This window comes from Thermobia domestica, chromosome 14, assembly GCF_964235325.1.
Source record: "Thermobia domestica chromosome 14, izTheDome1.hap1.1, whole genome shotgun sequence".
Classification (NCBI taxonomy): Eukaryota; Metazoa; Arthropoda; class Insecta; order Zygentoma; family Lepismatidae; genus Thermobia; species Thermobia domestica.
The window spans coordinates 159,531,070-159,545,922 of NC_137467.1; the positions used below are offsets into that span (position 1 = coordinate 159,531,070).

Here is a 14,853-nt window from a genome sequence, read left to right on the forward strand (position 1 = left end):
AGTTGAGTTAATTTTGAGTTTAACGTTCCTTTCAGTAGAGAGGCTATACGAGACGTTGACCTACTGATTAACGTGGAATCCAAACCACATGAGCTTCCTCCGGGAATCGTACCCGTCTCCCAAGCCAAAGGCGCGTAAGCTATCCACATAGCCACGAAGATGCCCAAAAAAGGAATCAGAAAGTAAGGAGATACCTGGAACCATTATATTAGGTTCGATGCTAGTGTGAATGAGGAAGAAACAAGAAAACTTGACTCTTTATGACTGACCTCAGCTTTTAAAATGTTTCAAGCGAATGCATCTACCGAAAATTGAAACAGGCACCGAAGGCGAGATTGTTAGCACTTACGTTAAGCGTGCGAACACCTACGAATTAATATAAAAAGTGCATTAAAATACATCAATTTTAAAGGTGGGACCAATCAATAATCCATCTTAAATCCTATTTTATTCGTCAAGCTTTTCATATTTCCATAAGTGGAGACAAAATCAAGAAATAATATTTATTATACTAACTTAGTATTTATAAAAGTTTTTAGCAAAACAACATTTATACTTGATACATTCATACGCGTGTCCAACAAAATGTTTGTGCGGGGACAGTACTGTGACTTATACAGTGAATTCTACTTTCAAATTTGTAGAAAAGTACTCAGTGGAAGTATAACATGTATGGTTCACTTCTAAAATATACTTTAAAAGTTTAGAATGGAGCCGGTCAACAATAAATCCAGCGTCGACTACAGTGAAAGTGTATTTATTTTCATAAGCATAACATCATTTCCTTAGTGGATACTTCCTATTAATATATTAATAAAATGTTAACTTTGTCGTGAGAGATGTTATGCCATCGCATTTTTATGTGCATTTTTTCAGTGAACCTTTAAGAAACATAAGACGTAGTATTTTAAGTGGTGTTTCCTCTTGATTTTGGAATATAAGCTATTTATTCAAGTATACTACTGCATTAACAACATAAACTAAAAGCTAGATACAACATGGGAGAGTCATGTCCTGCCATCTTACCTAAGATAAACCTGAAATGAAGTTAATGGTCGGAATATATATTTCCGTTTTGGGTATTGACCAAATCTGAATATAAGAAAAACGTATTGAATTGCAGGATTAAACAACGAAATAAATCTCTGCAGGTCATAGAGCACAAACATAGACTGAGAAATTTGTCCTCAAACAGATGATTCCTTTTTGTTGGCTAGTATTTCTTTCGCAATGCAACATAGAAATAAGGACGTAAGTGAAAGAAATTAGAAGTACCATATTTGCTATAGTTTACGTTACATAAAACAATCTTTTTCTGCGTCCTTAATTACATTATGGGCAAAGGCTTAGAATGCCTATTTATGCCCCTGCAAAAATTGTTATTAAAATGTGTCTCCCCTCGCACGGTCGCTCATCTTCAGCGATATATTTTTTTTATATAAGCTAGCCAACGGCTAGCACCCTGTTAGAGGGTTATGCCCTCTTTTAGGTAAGGGAAATTGGAACAATTATTGGATCAAGGATAATGGTTGGTCTAAGGGATGTTATGAAGTAGAAAATCTTTATTTATTTAAACATATCAACAAAACAGAGGACTTAAGGCCATTTGCGGCCTTAACATATTGGATGGTACAGGAAAAGAAAACAAAGAAACAAACAAAATAAATACAATATATGCTGTGATACACATAATCAGGAAATTACACAATATACATATACATATTGAAAAAAAAAACAAAGTATTATTCATATTATGAAGCAAGGGTGATCGATGAAAGGAAAGTAATGATGATGTGAAAATGATGCTAACGGCATATGTTTATATATAAGATAAAGGCTTCGATATAGGAATAAGTCTTGTGATTATGGAGATGAGGAATGAGATGAGGTGCAAATCACGCCACAACACGCAGGTTATGTAAGAACACAGATGAAACTATCTTCTTGCCTAGGGGCTACTCTAGGCTATAATGAAGACAGAGGGAAGCCCATGTTAGTTAAAGGGAATTTCACTGTGCACTATATGATGGGAAGATGAGAGGGTGATGAAGGTGAGTATGAAAATCGTCAAGTAGAGTAAGATCAGGATGATTCGGTGGAAGTGTGTAGCAGTACAGTGTGAATAATAGTGACAGGGGTGTGTGCAGAAAGCGAGAAGGTGTGGGGTGTACTGCTGAATAATGCATCGTATCCAACAAAAGAGGATGATGATCTTGGTAACGTCGAGTGATATAATTTACCCGGAGTTTCTCAATGTGGTACTGTAAGGTAGGAAATGTAATCAGACTGTAGAGGTATTGTGTGGGACTGGGTAATTTAATCCGGTAAGCAATTCGGAAGGCATGTCTTTCAAGTATGAGTAGTTTCTGGTAAAAACTGTCTGGAGCAGATACCCAAGCGGTATGGCCATGTGTAAGGGCCGGGCGCAAGAAGGCTTTGTAAGTATTGAGTACAGTGGCAGGTTTTAAGACCCAGGTTGTGCCAGTTAAACGCTTCAGAAGATTTAAGCGATTGTAGGTTTTACTAGTAATCGTAGTAAGGTGTTTCTTCCACGTAAGATGCCGATCGAATGTTACACCTAGGTATGTCGCTATCTTACTGGCTTGTATTGGAACGTCATCTACCTGAAGCGTTAAGCGGTTTGGATTACGGCGTACTTTGGTTGACTTTTTCGTCGGTAGGAAGACGATGGCCTGAGTTTTAGAAGCGTTAATTAATAAATGCCATTTTTTGCACCACTGATAGAAATTATCTATGGCTGTTTGTAAAAGTGTATTGATTTCCTGCACTGTATTACAAAGGGCAAGGAATGCAGTGTCATCAGCGTACTCAAACATGTGCAGTTTGTCTGGAAGTTGAGGCATATCCGTAACAAAGAAGAGATATAAAAGAGGCGATAACGCAGAACCTTGAGGGACACCAGAAAGTATAAAGATCGGATGTGATAGATGATAGTTTATGGAAACGTATGCAAGACGGCCAGTCAGAAAGTTGAAAATAAATCTGATATAAGGTATTGGAATATGAAGGCGCATAAGTTTGTAAATGAGTGCTAGATGCCAGACTTTGTCAAACGCTTTTTCTAAATCGAATAGTACCAGACAAGAGGGTTTGAAGCTATTATAATGTATGGTGATCAGATTCATAAGTCGAAGAAGTTGGTCGTTGATGGAGAAAGCAGGTCTGAAGCCGGCTTGATATACCGGAAGAATGTGATGATGAGCAAGGTATGTATGGAGTCGTTTGACCGGTATCCGTTCGAGGATTTTGCTAAATGTGGAGGTAAGCTGAATTGGACGGTATGATGAAACATCATCTAACGGTTTGTTCGGTTTAGGAAACATAAGTGTTTTCGAAGTTTTCCAGGGTGTTGGAAAATATCCAGTGCGTTGAATGAACGTATAAATGGTTATTAAAAGAGTTAATAGTGATAACGGGCATTCTTTGATATGGCGGTAAGTGACCTTATCAAAACCGGGTGCAGAATTACGTTTTCGGTTGACAACAGCTCTGAGTTCATCGATTGTAATTGGTGAAGTTAACGGTGTGTCAGGTTAAAGGGAATGGCATGTGTTAGGTTGTAAAACGGAAGAATTCACATTAACTTTTTCGGCAGGATGGGAAGAATCATCGGAAGGTAGAGGTGTGAAGATGCGTTGGAGATTGTTTGCAAAAGCATTTGCTTTGTCTACGTCCCCTTGTGCTGGTGAGTTATCGATTAAAATAGGATATGGAGTCCTTGTATATTTGCCGCATAGAGCATTGAAACGTTTCCAGTACTTTGAAGGGTGATTAGTATCTGAAAGTTTATTACATGTTCTAATCCAACATCTAAGTTTATAAGCACGAATATAATTGCGAACTGTGCGTTGTAACTGTTTATGATGGCGAAGGGCATCTGGATTATGTGTGCGAGTTTATTCACGATATAGCTGTCGAGAACGTGTTACCATGGTGAGATAGTTTGGCGGCAAAGTGGGCTGATATGGGCGGGAGGTACTTGTGGGTATGAAACGTGTACTAGCTTCTTGGATTGCGACAGTTATAGTGTCGATTGCAGTGTAAAGCTCGTCTTCCGTTGTAGGTTCTGTGAGGTGATCTGTGTTGGTAGAAAGATATGATCTGTAGTTCTTCCAGTTTGCTTTATCAAAACGAAGGCTGGTCGAGAGAATTGGTTGCGCTTGGGTTGTGTTAGAGCTGTGAGTGTTAATGGTCAGTTTTACTGGCACATGATCACTACCAAGTGGGTCTAAAATTTCGACAAGACTATGGGAGACTAGAGTTGTTGATAAAATGACTATGTCCGGCGTTGAATTTTAAATGGGCCTAGTATGTTTCGGTAGATCTTGTATGATACCGGTCGTGTGGGTGGTAAGGAAATTTTTGAAGTTAGTTCTTTCGTGATCGGGCCGGCTATGCATATTAAAATCGGCCATAATGATGTAGTGATTGAATGTGTTGGATATAAATTGAACAAACGCTGTTGGTAATGGGTGTCCAGGACGAATGTAAATAGTTGCGACGGTGATGGTGATGTTTCGAAAATATAGAGAAGTAAGGACGTATTCTGGTAGATGAAGAGTATTGCAAATATGTCGTCGATGTGGAATTTTATGAAGGAAGCCAACGGCCGTACCACCATGAGCGCGTTGGGCAAGTAGTTTGCAATCCTCACGTAGTAAGGTATAGCCAGGTACACGAAAAACCATTGATGGCGTTAAGAACGTTTCGTTCAACAGAAAGGCTGTAACGTGTTCTTCAAGGAGCAACGTTTCAAAGAGAACTTTGTTTTGACGAAATGAACGGATATTAAGAAACAGGAACACTAGAGCCATGAGAATGAGAATCTGGCAATGAGGTGTGAAAATGGACAGTGTTCCCAGAATAAGTGGCAGTAAAGTTAACATGGAATGTAGACTTTGCGGCTTGAATGATTTGCTGGAGAATGTGAGGTCGTTGGAATGGTTGGATGTTCTGCATAGCCAAAGTGAAGAAGGTCAGAAGCTGGTCAAGGGTTATCGGAGCGTCTGTAGAATGATGATGTGTAATAGGTTGTTCTGGTGTACGAAGAGGTACTACCAATTCAGGATGGTCCCGTTGTGGATCTGGTTTGCCCTTGCATTTATAGCTATAAGCAGGATGTTGCTCCTGACAAGTGGGACAAGTCGGAGGAGACTTTAGGTTTGTGCAGGCACGGGTAGAATGTGGGCCGGAGCAATAACCACACTTGTGCGCGTTCCGACATTCGGAAGTTGAATGTGTGTTATATTCCTGGCATTTTTCGCAGCGCACGGGCAAAGGTGGTGGTGAACGTGATGGTTCCACGCGATGCTTATGTTGATAGATGACAGCACCATTCGCTAGCAAATCGTCGATGGTTGCTTGGTGTGATGTCAACACCCGAACCATGTAGGTGGGGCCTCGATCATTCTTGATCCTAATGGCCTTTGTGATGGTGTGCCCTTCGTATTTTAGTTCTTCCAGTACTTCTTCATCGGTGTATGAGGGATCTACCCCTCTAATAACAACGGAAAGTAATGGTGTGCGTCTAGGAGGAGGCATCTGCTTACGGCGAGTGTCTTGAAGTGAGGTTAATTGCGCGTTTTTGCCAAAAATGTCAATAGGCACTTTGTTTCTGATGGTTTGGAATAGTGTTTCATCAGTAGTCTTCAGTATGATACCATTGCTGGTATGGACGATCTCGGAGATGGCCGCGCGTGGTAAATACTTTCGAAGTTGAAGTGCAACAAATTTGGAATTTGAAAACTTGCTGTCAAAATTTTCAGCGATGCTTTTTTTTTTGCTAGCCAAGGCTAGCTACCCGCCCGAGGGTTACGCCCTCCATGGGGAAAGAGAAGTTTGGGAATTGGGAGGAAAGGACTGGGAGATGGTCCAAGGGAATTTTCATTATTTTATTATCACTTTATTTCATAAAATTTATTATTATTCATCAGGTGGATATTGCTATCTTTGCGATAGCAATCATGAGGTAGGGGAATGTCGGTATTGTATGATTGATTGATTGTGAGATTGGACAATACTTTCTATATGGGAGAAGAGAAGAATGAGATGACGATGAGATGAGGTGCACAAGACAACACAACACGAGGGTGATTGTTAGAGGACAGATGCAAGTTAATCTTCTCGCTTGGGGGCTACTCCAAGCATTGATGAGAGACAATGGGAAGCCCTGTTAGTAACAGAGGACTACTGTGCTGAATATGACGGTGTGATATGAGGTGGAGGATGGTCTATGAGAAAAGTACGAGTCAATGGAAGATCAGGGTGGTCGGGTGGTAGAGAGTAATGATACAGTGTGAAAAGGAGGGAAAGAGGAGAATGTGTGATGGGATGTGGAAGATCGAAGTTGGTTTGAGCGTTGATAGTATCTCGGAGAAGCGGGTGATGAAGAGTGAAACGTCTCTGAAAGTACTTAAGGCGAAGTTGTTCGAGATGGAATAAGATGTGAGGAAAAGGCATTCGGTCGTATAGAATCTGAGTTGGACTGGGAAGATTGATGCGGTATGCTATACGAAGGGCGTGTCGTTCGAGAACTTTAAGTTTGTGATAATAGGAAGGGGGAGCTGCAATCCAGGCAGCATGGCCGTAAGTCAACACTGGGCGAAGAAATACTTTGTAGGTGTTTAAAAGAAGTTTTGAATGAAGACCCCAAGTGGTACCAGTTATACGTTTAAGTAAGTTAAGTCGACGGTAAGCTTTTGCTGTAACATCCTGCAGCTGTGCTTTCCAAGAAAGGTGTCTGTCCAATGTAAGTCCCAGATATTTGACTGTCTTAGAAAGCTGAAGACGAGTGTCGTTAACTGTGAGATTTAATAGAGATGGATTGCGGTGGACTTTGGAGCGTTTATTGGGTGGTAGGAATATTGTAGTTTGTGTTTTACTGGCATTGATCTTAACCTCCATTTATCACACCATAGGACAAATGTATCTATCGCCTCCTGCAGTGCTGTGTTGAGTTGGTGAACAGTGCGACCTACGGCAAGAAAGGCAGTGTCGTCGGCGTATTGAAATAAATGAACGTTGTGAGGAAGTGGAGGCATATCTGCAACATACAGCAGGTAGAGTAGGGGAGAGAGCGAAGAACCCTGTGGTACACCGGAATGTAGGAAGATAGGATGAGATGATTGTTGATTAATGAAAACGTATGCGAGGCGTCCAGACAAGAAATTATAAATGAATCGTATGTATGCGAGGGGAAGGCGAAAATTGAGTAACTTAGAGAGAAGTCCTTGATGCCAAACTTTATCAAATGCCTTTTCCAGATCAAAAAGGACCAGGCAGGATGGTTTTGCCGTATTGTAGTGATTAGTAATGTAGTTTAGAAGACGCATGAGCTGATCGTTAATACTGAACTGTGGGCGGAATCCTGCTTGGTTGACTGGCAAGAGGTTGTACCGTGAAAGATGGAGATGAAGGCGTTGTACTATGATTTTTTCCAGAATTTTAGTGAAAACCGGGGTTAGCTGAATCGGACGGTAACAGGATACTTGGTCGGGAGGTTTCTCTGGTTTAAGAAACATAAGAACTTTAGACGTTTTCCACGGAGCGGGTATATAGCCAGTACGAAGGATAAAAGTATAGATCAGGGCAAGAATATTTATCAGAACAGGTGGGCTTTCTTTCACATGGCGATAAGAGATGTTATCGATGCCGGGTGCTGTGTTGCGTTTGCGGGTAACTACATGCTTGATCTCGATAGGAGTGATGGGGGCAGTGAGAGCTTTGTGAGAAGAGACTGTGTGATGCACGTTTGGTTGAAGATGTGGAGACCAAAAGTTAAAGTGATCTGTAGGATGATGACGAAAATGACGTGTAGCTGACAAAGGCGTAAAGATATCCTGTAAATAGGTAGCGAAGGCATTAGCTTTATCTTGGTCTGAGTGGAGTGCTTGATCATGATGAATGAGTGGATAGGATGTTCTGGTGAATTTTCCGGTGAGGGCGTTGAAACGCTTCCAATATTTGGTAGGGTGGGATGTATCAGAAAGAGAATTGCAAGCCTTGATCTATTGTCGTAATTTATAAGCTTTAACATAGTTTGAAACTGTACGGTGGAGGGCTCGGTGATGTTGAAGAGCTTCACGGTTACCAGATCGCACATATTCTGTATAAAACTGACGGGAGCGCTGTATGAGAGTAAGATATTGTGGGGGTAGCTTAGGTTTATGGGGTGAATAGGTAGATTTAGGAATGAACTGTTCGGAGGCAACTTGTATATGTTTAGTGATATGATCTAGGATAGAGTATAACTCATCTTCCGTAGTGGGAGGAACGCATTGCTGAAGAGAGTGACTTAAGTAAGTCCGATACTTCGACCAATCTGCTTTATCATAGCGGGGGATTAGTCTGGGAGGGGGTGGTGTGTTGGTGATAGAGGTAGTGGATACTCGGAGGCTGAGTTTAATTGGGACATGATCGCTTCCTATTGGATCTAAAATATCGATGTAAATACGGTGTGATTAAGAGGATGAAGTTATGGCGACGTCAGGAGTAGTATTGGATTCCGGGCGGGTGGGTTTAGGTAAAGGATGAATTATACCGGTCGTAGTTGTGACAATGAAATTCGTGAAAGTTGTTTTATCTCTATCAGAGCGGCTGTGAAAGTTAATGTCTGCTAAAATGATGTAATGACGGAAGTTATTAGAGATGTAGTGAAAGAATGATAGTGGAATTGTGTGACCGGGACGAACATAAATGGTGGCTACTGTTACACATAATGACTTATAATATAGAGTAGTAATGAGATGTTCTGGTAGGTTTTGAATCGGAGCGGAATGAGTACGATGAGGTATATGAGGTGAAAAACCTATGGCAACGCCACCATTAGCACGGCGGGCTGGTATGGTACTATCATGGCGAAGAATGTGATATCCTGAAAGGCGGCAAGTGAGCTTGGGTGTAAGATGAGTTTCATTCAGAAGGAAAGTATTGACTTTTTCTTCTAATAGAAGTTGTTTAAACAGAATTTTATGAGTGAAAAATGAGCGGATGTTGAGGAATAAGAATATGAGAGCCATGATAAAAGCCATAGTGAAGATAGATTTAGACAGCAGTTGTAAGTGGAGTTGCATGGAAATGTACGTAGGGGCCATTATAGGTAGCATGGAAGTCAAGATGGAAAAGGTTGCGAGCGGCATGTTGAACATGCTGTAACATGAGTGGCCGTGCAAAAGGTTGGACATTCAGAAGGGTCAAAGTGATGAATGCTAATAATTGATGAAGGGTGACATATTGATTGGGTTCCAGTGGTGTATCCACTGTTTGATTCTGAGCGAGATTTACATTTATAACTAAGTTGGATGAGATCTTTCGTGGCAAGTATTACAAGTAGGAGCTTGTTGAAGATTAGTGCAGGTGCGAGTTGGATGTGGTCCAGAGCAATAGCCGCATTTGAATTGGTTTGTGCAAAGATCAGTGGAGTGCGTATTGTATTCCTGGCATCTTTCGCATCTAAGAGGAAGTGGTGCTGGTGATCGTGACGGTTCTACACGATGTCTCTTATCTAGTAGATCGTAAATCGTTTCTTGTGAAGTGGTCAAGATCCGGACCATGTAGGTTGGCCCCTGGTTATTCCGAATACGGATACATTTTTTGAAGGAATAGGCTTCCTCTCGTAGTTCATCTTCAATCTCTGCATCTGTTATCGACGGATCAACCCCGCGGACCACTACCGACATGGTAGGTGGTTGGCGTGGGGGTGGGCGCTGTTTCTGCTTATTGTTAGCGAGTAGAGAAAGTGTTGCGGTTTTTCCGAAGATTTCGAAGCTATGTTTATCTCGGATGGTTGTAGCAAAGTTTGGTGAGGATGACTTGATGATGAAGCCGTTCCTGGTTTCTACTATTTGTGATATCTCAGAGCGTGGTCGGTATTTCAGAATTTGTTGAAGAAGAAGTTTCGAATTCCGGTACTTCGGATCGTAATTTTGAAGAAGATAGCTATAAATGTCCGGTTTCAGCTTTGGAGGAGGCAGAGGAGGAAATTCCTCGTCAATGATGAGACGGTCATCGTCGGAACTAGAGATGCTGTGGGCATCCGTATGGTATTTCTTGGATGGAGGCGATCTTGACGACGGTACTGGGCAGCTAAGAGGTGAGCGAGATCGATCTGGGCTAGTTTCTGCTGTAGACTTTTCCCTACGAGGCTTCCGCTTTTCCGTCTTCATCGAGATAGTAGAAGGTCTGGAAGCTGATGGTCCTGAAGCCTGTCCGGTATCCATAGCCAGATACCATAAGCGATGTGAAATTATACACTGCTAACTGAGAAGTGATGGAAGCGAAGCGAAACGAAGGATTCAGAATTGATGAGCAAAACATACACAATAATAGTGTACTTCAGCAGGCTTCCACTTGGGTGAAACCCTCGATCTCTCGTAACCTGTCGCCCAAAACTGAATTCCGATCGCCGTGCGTCCACACGTACGCAAAGAAAACAGTCTAGACTTGTTACGAAAGCTGTACTGCGCCAGCTGGTAAAGTATGTTCAGCGATATTTTTTTTTTTTTTTGAGGGAGGCAGGTTTGGGGAACATCTTTATTGTTTCAAAAGCAGAGGATGAGATTAATCTGCCACTAGAGGGTTTCGCCCTCTCTCTTGGCATGGGGTGTGTTTGCATCAATTGTGCCTTTATTTTACTTATAGTTGGGCATTGAGCTGTAACGAAATATACAGGTGATTAATATTTAATAAATATCAAAGACACTAATACATTACAGCAACATATATATTGATAAGTTAAGAGAAAACATAAATATAAAGAAAAATTAACATAGGAAAGATAAATATAACTAACTAATATATAAGAAATATATAATGAAGTCAAGAAAAATATACAAACTAATATATATGAAATATATAATGAAGTGAAGTGATAAAGAACAGTGAAGGTACTAAGAATGCGACGAAATGAATGTACAAATATATAAAGCAATAATGGTATTCAAATAGCGTCGAATTGGAAGAACGACAGTCGATGATGATGATGATGAATGCAGTGCACTTGACATCACAACACAAAACGATTAAAGTTGTAAGTATGACGAATGCTGGTTAGTCTTCTGTCTTGGGGCGGCTCAAGACTAATGAGAAAACACTATGAAGCCCTTGTTAGTGGTGTGATAAATAAACAGTGCTATAATGGAAAAAGATTAGGAATGTCATGATGAATGAGTGGTCGTTGGAAAAATCTGACATGATGGTGATCATCCGGTAGAGTGCGAGCATAAATGGAAAGTAAGATGCTTAGTGGCGTATAAAAGTATCTGAACTGCGATTCTTGCTCCAAATCTATAAATATCGTGTCTAGAAAAATATCCTTGTAGTTGTGAAGGCATTTAGCTATATATTTTCTACGTAAGTGTGCAATGTGTTGTACAAGCGGCGGAAAGTTTATCTTGTCGTAAAGATCTTGATTATGGTAAGGTAGTTTGATAGCCGAAAGGCATGACGCTCGAGTATCTCTAATCTGTTATAAAACTTTTGAGGGGCTGAACACCAGGCGACATGACCAAAAGTGAGAATACTCCGCATAAATGCTTTATAAGTGTTCAGTAGCAATGTTGAATTTAAACCCCAGGTTTGACCTACAAGGCGACGAAGAAGTTGAAGTCTATTTTTGCCTTTTGTAATAAGCTTCTGTAGTTGTGCTGACCATCTCAATTTATCATCGAAAATGACACCTAAATAAGTAACAGTTTTAGTTGGTCGGAGAAGATGATCGCCAACACGTATCTCAAGCAAATTCGGATTACGATGGACTTTACTACGGCAATTGGGCGGTAAAATAACTAAAGTTTGTGTTTTTTCTTCGTTCACAGTAAGTCTCCACTTATTGCACCAGCGAAGAAAGTCCGTAATTGTAACCTGCAAATTAACGTTAATCTGCTGAATTGTTCTACCGAGTGTAAGAAAAGCAGTGTCATCCGCATATTGGAAGAGATATGTATGAGGTGCCGGAGATGGTAAATCGGAGGCATATAGGATATACAGAAGAGGTGATAAACTTGACCCTTGTGGCACTCCCGTATAGGGGAAAATCGGATGTGATAGAGAGCCGTTGATATTAACATAGGCAATACGGTTTAATATAAAAGACTAGATAACTCGAAGATAATTTAGAGGAACACCGAGCTTCAGCAACTTATAGAATAACCCATAATGCCATATACGATCAAATGCTTTCTCAAGGTCCATGAGTATGAGGCAGGACGGTAGTGCTTTGTTATAATGATTTGTGATAATAGTGGTAAGACGGAGTAATTGATCATTGAGACTGTAACATGGACGAAATCCTGTCTGATGAGAAGGTAAAAGGTGATGATCATTGAGATATGGATGGAGACGATGCACCAGTATTTTCTCAAATAATTTTCCCAAAGTAGATGTCAGTTGTATGGGCCGATATGACTTCACGGAGTGACGTGGTTTGTTTGGTTTTAAGAACATGCAAACTTTAGACATCTTCCAGTCGTGTGGATAATATCCAGTTCTTAAAATAAACGTATAAATCGTTGCCAAGAAGAGAAAAAACTGTAGTGAGCACTCTATGAGGATTCGATAAGATATATGATCAAAGCCAGGTGCTGTATTACGTTTACGCTTTAAAGCATCTCTTATGTCATCTGAGGTAATTTCGTGATTTAAAGGATGTGTTGTATCCAACTCATGAGTGATTGATGGTTGGAGCAGTTGGTTGATTGCTGGTTCAGATATGCTGGGACTTAACGATGTGTAGATAGAGGCGGCGTAAAGACTGTTTGTAAGTGAGATGCGAAAGCATCCGCTTTCGCCTGATCAGTGTGCAAAGGCTGATCGTCCTGGACAAGAGGGTATGAAGTAGTGACTTTCTGCCCAGTTAACAGGTGAAACTGTTTCCAGTATCTTGTGGGGTGTGTTTCGGTGTTCAACTTGTTGCACGTTTTAGTCCACGTAAGTCTTTTATGGGCAACTATATAATTGTGAACTGTGCGTTGCCATCGACGTGCTTGGGCTAAATATTCTGGGTTTCTTGTCTTCTCATATTCACGAAAATACTGCCTGGATTTTCGTACAAGTGTAAGATATTGCGGTTGTAATATTGGCTGATATGTTTTCCCATGGTATGTAGGGATATTCTTTGCAGCACTGTCGTTAAGAGCAGTTGTAATGCTATGAACGACATTGTTCAGATCAGCTTCAGAGGTTGGCGGTTGTAACTGATCTATTGCGGTATTGATATCAGTCCGATATTGTTCCCAGTTAGCCTTATCATATAAGAAAATAGTACTTGTTAATTGTGGAGACGATGGTGGTCGTGCATGGTTAATTATCGCTTTTACTGGTAGATGATCGCTGCCGATACAGTCAAGAACCGTGATAGAAGTTTTAGCAACTATTGAAGCTGTACTAATGATAACGTCAGGAGTAGTCTGACTACTCGGCCTGGTATGTTTGGGTAGTTGATATATATGGCCATGCAGACCTAGGGAAATATAATCAGAAAACTGAGTTTTCTCCCTGGTGGATCGACTGTGAATATTGATATCCGCTAGTATTAATAATTGACGATACTGCGAGAATAGGTACTGGAAGAAATCGAGCGGAATATCATGCCCTGGACGGACATAGATTGTAGCTACGGTTAGAGCCATATTTGGTAGATATATGGTTGCCACCAAATGTTCAGGCAAGGGGACAAGTGATGGAATAGAATGAGCTCTGTAAGTTAGTTTATGGTAGATTCCAATAGCAGCGCCGCCTTGTGCTCGAGCGTTAGTATCTGCGTAATCATGTCTTAGTAACTGATACCTAGGAAGGCGTATAGATGTTGTGGGCTTAAGGGCTATCTCATTCAAAGCAAATATATCCACATGTTGTTCTAAGAGTAGCTGCTCAAATAGTATTCGGTGTTGAGATAACGACCGAATATTCATAAAAAGAATAGTAAGAGCCATACTGAGACAGAAAGCTTTGGGTTTAAACTGCGGTATCACGTGGTACAATATGGAAATGAACATACGGACCAGAATAGGTAGCATAGAGATTAACTTAAAATATAACTGAGGCCGCCGCAATAACATGGTCAAGAATTAGCTGTCGTTGAAATGGAAAGATATTTTGCAAGATAAGAGTAATATAGCGCAGGAAATTCTCAACGGTGAGAGGAGAAGCAATAGATTGCGAAAAAGGAACAGAAGCGTCTCTTGTACGGAGCGGAACAGTCATTTCCGGGTGATCTGGTTTGGCTGCTGGCTTAGATTTGCATTTATAACTGTAAGTAGGATGTGCATTACTTGAACATGTTGAACAATGTGGTGGCTTCCCTGTATTTGAGCAGTCCTTTGTTTCATGTTGTCCTGCACAGTACCCACATTTGTGGACATTTGGACACTTGGAAGTAACATGGTCATTGTAGATTTGACATTTCTCACATCTAAGTGGAAGAGGAGAACTGGTACGAGATGGCTCCACACGATGTCGTTTTTTAAAGATGTAAGCACTATCTTGCAACAAAGTATCGATTGATATTTGAGACATGGTCAAAACCCGAACCATATAAGTTGGACCGTTGTTATTTTTGATTCGAAGACATTTTGCTACCTCTATGCCCTCGGCTTTAAGCTCCTCTAATACTTCTTCGTCAGTTATTTCTGGCAGAACGAATCGAATGACAACAGACATCATCGGTGAACGAGAGGGCGGTGGTTTTTGTTTGATCTTAGTACTGAGATTGGTAAGCTTAGCATTTTTTCCAAATATTTCGTAGCTGGCTTTGTTACGAAGCGTGATACCGAAGTTTTCATCATCAGATTTAATAATAATGCCATTCCTGGTAAACACAATCTCTTTGACACTAGC

General features: G+C 40.8%; 1 protein-coding gene across 1 annotated transcript; it reads right to left on the reverse strand.

The window, feature by feature from the left end:
- Positions 1-12,737: 12,737 nt before the first annotated feature.
- LOC145670061 (uncharacterized) lies at positions 12,738-13,949 on the reverse strand. The gene has a single exon (XM_081738416.1). The coding sequence runs from the start codon at positions 13,947-13,949 to the stop codon at positions 12,738-12,740; it is 1,212 nt and encodes a 403-aa protein (XP_081594542.1).
- Positions 13,950-14,853: the final 904 nt, after the last annotated feature.